An 8,205-nucleotide genomic window follows, 5' to 3' on the forward strand; every position below is an offset into this window, starting at 1 on the left:
GGAGGCCCTGAAGGTGGGCAGCTCACCAACAAGTGATAGGCTAGGGAGGAACCAGGACCTGAACCCGGGGCTTTCCTGCTTCCATGGGTCCCCCTCTCCTTCCTCCACGCTGCCTGCTCCAGAGAAGACAGAAACACGTGCAGAGGGTGGCAGAGATTTAGAAAAAAAACAAAACCAAAAAATCTCTTTCCTCCATGGAATTGTTTTTCACAGAACTCAAATAAAGTACCTTGTAAAATGTTCTTTACTTTAACCTTTTCTTTTCATTGTCAGTCCTGGAGACATTAGCCCAAGGAAGTACTTGCAAAGAAATTGTAAAAGCTACACATGTAAAGATTGTCTTGCAGGGTTAGCTATAATAACAAAAATTAGAAACAGCCCAAATGCCCAGCAATAAGGAAATAGAGACGAACACAGGATGCATAAACTATGGAAGTTTGCAGCTAAAAGCAATCATGAAGACTAAGCACGGAAGAAAAAAAAAGTCAGAATATTGGGGGGAAAAGCACATGAAACCGTTTTTATAATAGCAACTATATAAAGACATGTACACACTTGTTAAAAATACTGGAATGGAACATAAAGAAGTGAAAGTAAAAAGTTATTGGGCTAGCTTGGTAAGATTATGTGTTTTAAAAAATTTATAACTTCCTCTAATGATTTTATGGTATTTTTGTTAAAATACTTCAAATAACGACAGGGCAGGGGGGAGAGGGGGAAGCAATAGCTACGTGGAACATTTATGTAGTAACCTAGACCAAACTGAACTATAATGGTTACATATCCATATCCTGCTTTTGTTTTTCTTTATATATTTTGAGGCAATTGGTCAATTGGATAAAATTGTATCATGTGATTTATGTTCTAATCCACAAGCTCTTATTTTTCTCCTTGGTGCCTTTCATTAGTTTATTAGTTCATTAGTTAACAATCCCCAATGGCGATAGCCTTCTCTGTTTTTTTGTTTTTCCCTAGAATAAAAGCCAAGTCAGAAAAACGAGCGTCTTTCTTTGTTTATTTTCGAGAGATGGTATTAGCTGAATCATATGAAATTACCATTTTCATAGGTCCAAAATAAATGAATGTTGGACATTTCATATGATCCAAGCAGAAAGTTTTAACAATGGTGGGATGTACCTTAAATGGTCCCTGTAACAATTTTGAATCATTCTCTTCACTTCAATGGCTCTGTTTCTCCACCAGTTTAATTTCTCTCTCTCTCTTTTTTAAAGTACTTTGTTTAATACTAAGTTCTCTAGAGGAAATGTCCAAATAATGCCACTCTGACATACCCCTCCCCAAAAACTAAATCATTAAAGTTAATGTAATCATATGGAAACGTCTAGGTTTCCTTCATTCGCCAAGTTTTTACTCTGTTCGATAAATATTTATTGCGCATGGACTCTGTATCAGGTGCTAAATGCTGGGACACAGAAACGAGTAACTACGGGGTCTCTTTTCCTTCAGGGAACAGACTTGGCTTGTAGGCTGAAAGGAATGGTTGTGTACGTGCAGTGACTGAACTGACCAGGTCCAACGACTGGTTTGATTATTTTTTAACCCCATTGACTGAGTGTTTGCTGAAATCGATTCAATCTACCACCACTTTAGCGTTCACAAGAACTAGCCTTGGCCCAGGCAGAGGAGAAATTTGTTTTGAGCTGGTCCTGCTATTTGTCTAATCAATTAGCTGACACACAGGTAAATAGACTCAGAAGAGCAAGGGTGCCCGCAGTGTGTGTGTAGACCCTTCTCATGCAAGGCGGCTCCCAGAGTGCCCGAACCTTAGAAATAAGACAAGAGATGCAACGCCTGGGGACTCGCGAAAGGAAACGTGAACATCCAATAACAACTAAATATCATTTTTTAAAGACAAAGGCAAACATAAAAAGGATTTTAAAGGAACTACCGCAGTGGTCATTTACCTAAACAAGAGCTTCCCAGGACTGTTTTTGGGGGGACATGTCACGGAGCAGATGCGGTCTCCAGGCCAGCAAACCAGAAATGTCAAGGCAGAAAGTTAAATAGGTCACCTGTGTGAGGACAGCCAGGTGACTGGAGGTCGAAATAAACCTCTGGTGAAAATGCCATCGATCAAACACTTATCCTGGCATCACTTAAAAGTGCCCCTTGAGTCCAGCTCCAGGCAGTTTAAGCAAAGGTCTGGTGTTCAAGAAGCCTGCACTTAAACAGCTGGGCACTGTGCCCCAACACTGACCACCACCTCAAAATCTGGGGGCCACCCTGACTGAGGACGATCAGGTGGCTTTTGTCTCTAACTTCCTCCCCTTAGCTACTTACATTATCAATTTTCAGGCATGGTTTCACTTTGGGGGACTATCCCCTACAGCATATGTGTCTTAAAAAAGAAAAATGGCCTCTGTAACGCTCATCCTAAGACCCGCCAAAGCTTTTGCTCCTTAATCGTGACAGAGCCTACGGCTGGGATGGGTCCCGCTGCATGTCCGGGGTGTTACAGGTATGCTCGGAAATCCACAGAGAGAAAGTTAGATTTCAACAGGTGCAGAAAACGCCCAGGGCTGCTTTACAATGCAATTGAGAGCCAATTAGCAATCCCAACCATGGGTTTCCATTTCCTGTTCCTGGGTACTGAGAACAAGGAAAAAGGCAATAGCAGCGATAATTAATACACCTTTCACTTGCTGGTTCTCTATTATATACCAGGCGCATTACATCGTGTCTCATTTTCACAACTCTGCAATGAAGGTTCTCCTGACTCTAGACGTGAGAACTCTGAGGCCCAGAGAGGTTAAGTAACTCGCCTAAGGTGGCACAGCTAGGAAAGCGGCAGCACTGTGACCGGCCTGACTCTTTCCACCATATCCAGCTGCCTCCCTAAAAGCAGAGCCTCTCACAAGCCTGGGAGCCGGTGTTCCCCTGAGGGTTTGTGTCAGAGCTGCATCTCCTCGCTGGACAACAAGCAGCCCAAGGCCACCCAGACCACTGGGTGCGTTCCCGGCCGCTGTGAGACAGGGAGTGAGGCGCCGAGGAGATGAGGGCTCTGCGGGCAGAAGTGTGCCCGTCCCATTGGCACGCCATCTTCGTCTCTTCCAGCCTCGGACCTGGTGACGGTGACCTTGACAGAGTCCCCCAGGGAGGCCTCATGTAGACAGCTGTGGTCATTATTTGCTTTGATCTTAATGAGCTGGGCATTTCCAAGGAAATGCAAGTGGACACGTCTCAGTGAAAAGCAGATGTTTTACAAGTGTTTGGGGGATGGGCAACCTCACTGCTCAGGAAAAGGGAGAAGACCCCCAGCTGAAACTCCGTCAGCAGCCTCTCCTCTGTAGAAGGGTCCTCTCAGGCAGCAAGGGCGCCGTTTGTCACCCTCGGCGTTAGAGGCCCCTCTGAGTCTCCCCGCGCCTCACCCCAGCGGGGCCGGGACACTTTGAAAAACTTCTGTCTCAGAGCTGTATCTAAAAATAGCTAAAACTTCAATCTCCATACCGGCTAAGGGGCATCCATTGAAAGATGAATCTCAAGTTTGCTCCTCCTGCTTGCTAGGTGTAGAAATGGGGCACGGCCACGATCTTGTCTGCTGGGTGGGGTTTTGTTTGCTGCTCTTGGTGGCCACCAGCACCTAAGCAGCTGCATTCTTTCCCTTCTAGCCCCACTGCCCCAACCTTGGCCCCAGTGGACCCGTGAGGAAACCCCACATGGTGAATCACCCATCTCCCAAGTGCAGTGTCCCACACATGAAGCCCGGGGTGTGAACGTATTGCCACCAGCTGTTCTCTCCAAACTACTGAATTCACAGGCATTTATGGTGTCATGGGTCCTCTTGTGCCCTGCACACAAGGATGGGCTGCTCTGGGCTCGCTCTGCTGGCCTCACCCCACAGGGTCGTGTGACTCATACTCAACAAGGCCTTTCTGAGAAAAAGGCTGTGATCTTACAGAAAAGCCCACAATCACTTAGTCCTCGAAACCTCCAAAGCAGTAGGCCAGGGCTGTGCCAGGTCCCCTGGCCGGAACTGAAGCGCCAGTGGCCTCTCCTGCCCTCCTACCATTGTCGCTAAACACCATCCCATGTTGAGGTGAGCTGTAAAGTGAAGGAAGGTATATTTGTGACAACTTCCCCTGTTCCTTTACATTCAAACACAGCCTATCCAGTTCCTTGTAAAAAAAAATATCCATGACACCCACCCCGTGAGACAGTCCATTTTGTCTTCTCCTCTTCATCATCTGGGCTAGAAACATGGTAAGAGTGAAAGAGTTCGAGGAAATCCTCACCCTCAAGAACTGGAATGAGGTTAGGAGTTAAGTTCTCTTGTTGCTTGGTGGTCACTCATGGTAGTGACTGAACAAGTCACATCCTCTTATCTGTCCCCTACGCTCTGTCAGCATTTTAGGCTTTTGGCCTCAGATACAGAGCTGCCTAAGTGGGGGGCTGGGGGTGAGTGCCTTAGCCTGGAACGGGTGTGTCGTATGGCAGCCCTTGACCATGGGGTGCAGGGGCGGCCATGACAGAGCTGAGCCCCAACACGGACCCCGCAGAAGGCCACTGAGTCCCTGACCCGTTGAGCTGTTTTGAGTCAGCCAGGGCCACAGCCACAACCTCGCCTGACTGTCCAATGAAATATTCTTTGTTGGCAAAGGGAGAAGGAAAGGGGCTGGGTGACGGAGCCAGCAAGGGGATAAAAGAAGACGAAGACTACGGCGCACAAAAATGTCGCAGCGTGAAGCACGGCCCACCCGGCTGGTATTTTCTGATCCCGCCCAGCTTCTGTTAACACCCTGCCCTGTTCGCCACACTGGGCCTGCCTCAGTTGCTCATCTGCTTCCTTTGTCCTCGTCCTTCCCATGCAGGGACTTTTTCTCTCTCCTTTGATCACCGGGAAAATCCATCCTTGGGGCAGGTGTGTTTTCAAGCAGCTGCCTCTGAACTGATGTTCGATTGCCCAGCGTGCTGTACAGCAGCTGACGGCAGCACCGAGCTGGAGCCCCCACCCACCCACCTGCTCAGCTGCCCTTGATTTTGGAAGGACAGGACTCAGGAGCTACCAGCTCCTCACCACCCCTCTACTGTCCGCCCCCCAACCCCCACATGCACAAAGAGCTTCTAAAACCTCCTTGCCATCGACTCGTCTGGCCTTACCTGTAACCGGGAGCTGCGCCTGCAGGAGGCCCGCGACAACAAGCACCTTCCACTTCATGGCGTCCTTCCCCCAGGATGCTGCCGGGAAGCAGAGGCTGTGGCCACCGTGGCTGGGACAAAGAAGAGAAACGAAGCCTGCTGGCTTTGTTCTGTGCTGCCTCGTCAGGAAGTGGGGACTCTGGTGCTTTGAGAAGGCAGGCCTCTGCCACGGGGACCAGAACCTCACACTCCCCCTTTCGGTTCATAGGCAGGAAGCTCTAGAGGCTTGAGGGGTTGGGGTGTGTGCCTGCGCCTGTCTGTCTGCCTGCCTGAATTTTGCTTTTCCTCTCCTTAAACAATTGTTTCATTTTCCTTTCTTTTTTATTTTCTAATTTTTGTCTAATTTTTAATCTAATTCCTACCTTGATTGGTGAAGTCAGTCCCTCGGCAAATACAAGTTCCCAATGCATGCGAGAACACCTGCCGCTTCCTAGACTCTGATGTTTCATGGCGGTTGGTAAGGCGACAGAGCTCTGGCTCAGAGTCAGGCTCAACGTAGAGACAGAAGACCTATTTCGTGCCACCTCTGGTACCTACTTGCTGTGTGGCCTTGGGTAAGTCACTCAATGTCCCTGGACTTCAGTGTCTTTATCTATAAAGAAAATTGCTGGAGTAGACCTGAGTTTCCAGATCTGAACTTGGCCTGAATTTGGACCGTAGAATAAGTTTGAAATGCTATTTCAAACACTTTTATTAGTTGTCCACATTTAAAGATTGGAGTAATTTACAATAAGAAAAAAGATGAGTACCTAGAAATAAGCTTAATGAAAAGTATACAGTCTATGTAAAGCTTTAAAACATTACTGAAGAATACAGGCAGGATTTGCATAAATCAAAAGACATGAGGTCTGCCAATTAAGTTCATGAACTTGTTGCTATGATGTTGCTACCCTTTTTTTATATCAGAGGGATTATTCATTAAGAATTTGTACCAACTGGACAAACAGTGAACCAAGTTTACTATTTGGAAGTGCTGAAAAGGCTGCGTGAAAAAGTTAGACAACCTAAACTTTTCGCCAACAATTCATGGCTCTTGCCTCTTGCATCACGACAGTGCACCAGCTCACACGGCACTCTCTGTGAGGGAGTTTTTAGCCAGTAAACAAATAACTGTATCGGAACACCCTCCCTACTCACCTGATCTGGCCCCCAATGACTTCTTTCTTTACCCGAAGATAAAGAGAATATCGAAAGGAAGACATCTTGATGACATTCAGGGCATGAAGTGTAATACAACGACAGTTCTGATGGTCATTCCAGAAAAAGAGTTCCAACACTGCTTTGAAGGGTGGACTAGGCTCTGGCATTGGTGCATAGCTTCCCAAGGGAAGGACTTCGAAGGTGACCATAGTGATATTCAGCAATGAGGTATGTAGCACTTTTTCTAAGATGAGTTCACGAACTTGTCTGACCTTGTATCCTGGTCTTTGATAAAAAGCCCCTTAAGAAGACTACAGTTCTCCTTAACTCAATCAATCCATTTCACTAAAAATACCAACAAAAGTTTTAGAATAAGATAAGGTGATTCCAAAGTTTACACACACTCAAAATGTACAAAAATAGCCAGGACACAAAAAGCACAAGCAATCAAAGAAAAAATAGTAAATTGAACTTCATCAAAATTAAAAACACTTTTATACATAAAGTAAAAAAAGCAATTCACAGAATGGGAGAAAATATTTACAAATCAGATACCAGTAAGGGTCTAGTATTCGGAATACATCAATAACTCCTACAACTCAACAAGAAAAAAGTGATCCAAATAAAAATTGGCCAAAGGTCTGAATAGACATTTCTCCAAAGAAGATACACGAACGGCCAACAAGCACATGGCAAGATGCTCGCATCACTAATCGTTAAGGAAAGCAAATCAAAAGTGCAGTGAACTATTACTTTACACACACTACGATGGCTAAAATAGGGAAAAAACAGACGAGTGTTGGCGAGGATGTGAAGAAATTGGAACTCTTGTACATTGCTGGTGGGAAGGTGAAATGGTGAAGCCTCTGTGGAAATAGTCTGGCGTTACCTCAAAAAGTTAAGCAGAGTTATCATATGACCCAATAATTCTACCGCTAGCCTTATACGCAAGAGAACTGAGAACATATGTCCCCATAAATCTTGTCTATGGATGTTTATAGCAGCATTATTCATAATAGCCCCAAACTGGAGACAACCCAAATGTTCATCAACTAAGGATTGGGGGTATTTTCAAACGACAGAATGTATGATTCAGCCATAAAACGGAGTGAAGCATTGCAACACGGATGAACCTTGAAAACATTACACTGAGGGAAAGAAGCCAGACACACACACAAAGAGCACAATAATATGATCCCATTTATATGAAACGCCCAGGATAGGCAAATCCATGGAGACAGAAAGTAGATTAGGGGTTTCTAAAGGATAGGGAGGGGAGAAATTCGAACTAATTGCTAATAGATGGGACGTTCCTTTTGGGGGTGATGTAAACATTCTAGAATCAGATAGCGGGGATGGCGCACAACATGGTGAACATACTGAAGTGTGCACTTGAAACTGGTGCACTTTATGTTATGTGATTTATATCGCAATATAAAAATAATGCTAAAACAGGCAAGAAAACTCTGTAAATGAATGAGGAGAGTGAAATAGCCCTGCCAGTTATCAAACACTACAAAGCAACCCAGTTGCCATATAGTTAGTACATATGGTGCTATAGACTCAAACATATATGTTCAATTGGTTTTTGATAAAGGCACAAGGAAAATTTAACGCAGAAATGATAGTCTTTTCAACAAATGGTGCTAGACCAACTGGATAGCTGTATGGGGGGGAAAAAAAAGCATTGACTCTTATGTTACACCATACACAAAAATTAACTAAAATAGTTCATAGACCTAAATGTAAAAGGCAAAACTCCTGAAATAAAACATAGGAGAAAAATTCTTATGGTATGACATAAGAAGCACAAACTGGGGCCGGCTGAGTGGTGCGATGGTTAAGAACTGGCTTGGGATGCCAGAGGGCCCCGGTTCGGATCCCACATATGAGGGCCAGTGACACTGC

The 8,205-nt window shown here is 45.3% G+C and overlaps 1 protein-coding gene across 2 annotated transcripts in view; it reads right to left on the bottom strand.

Annotated features, from left to right (window-relative positions):
* CD247 (CD247 molecule) overlaps positions 1-5,287 on the bottom strand; it is an 88,649-nt gene extending 83,362 nt beyond the window's left edge. For both annotated transcript variants that reach the window (XM_019646719.1, XM_019646708.1), the window contains exon 1: positions 5,119-5,287. In XM_019646719.1, the coding sequence (XP_019502264.1) occupies positions 5,119-5,176 (58 nt within the window). In that variant the 5' untranslated portion in view covers positions 5,177-5,287. The remainder of the gene's footprint in view (positions 1-5,118) is intronic.
* Between the last annotated feature and the right edge of the window lie 2,918 nt (positions 5,288-8,205).

Source organism: Hipposideros armiger, unplaced genomic scaffold (genome assembly GCF_001890085.2).
Source record: "Hipposideros armiger isolate ML-2016 unplaced genomic scaffold, ASM189008v1 scaffold_6, whole genome shotgun sequence".
NCBI lineage: Eukaryota > Metazoa > Chordata > Mammalia > Chiroptera > Hipposideridae > Hipposideros > Hipposideros armiger.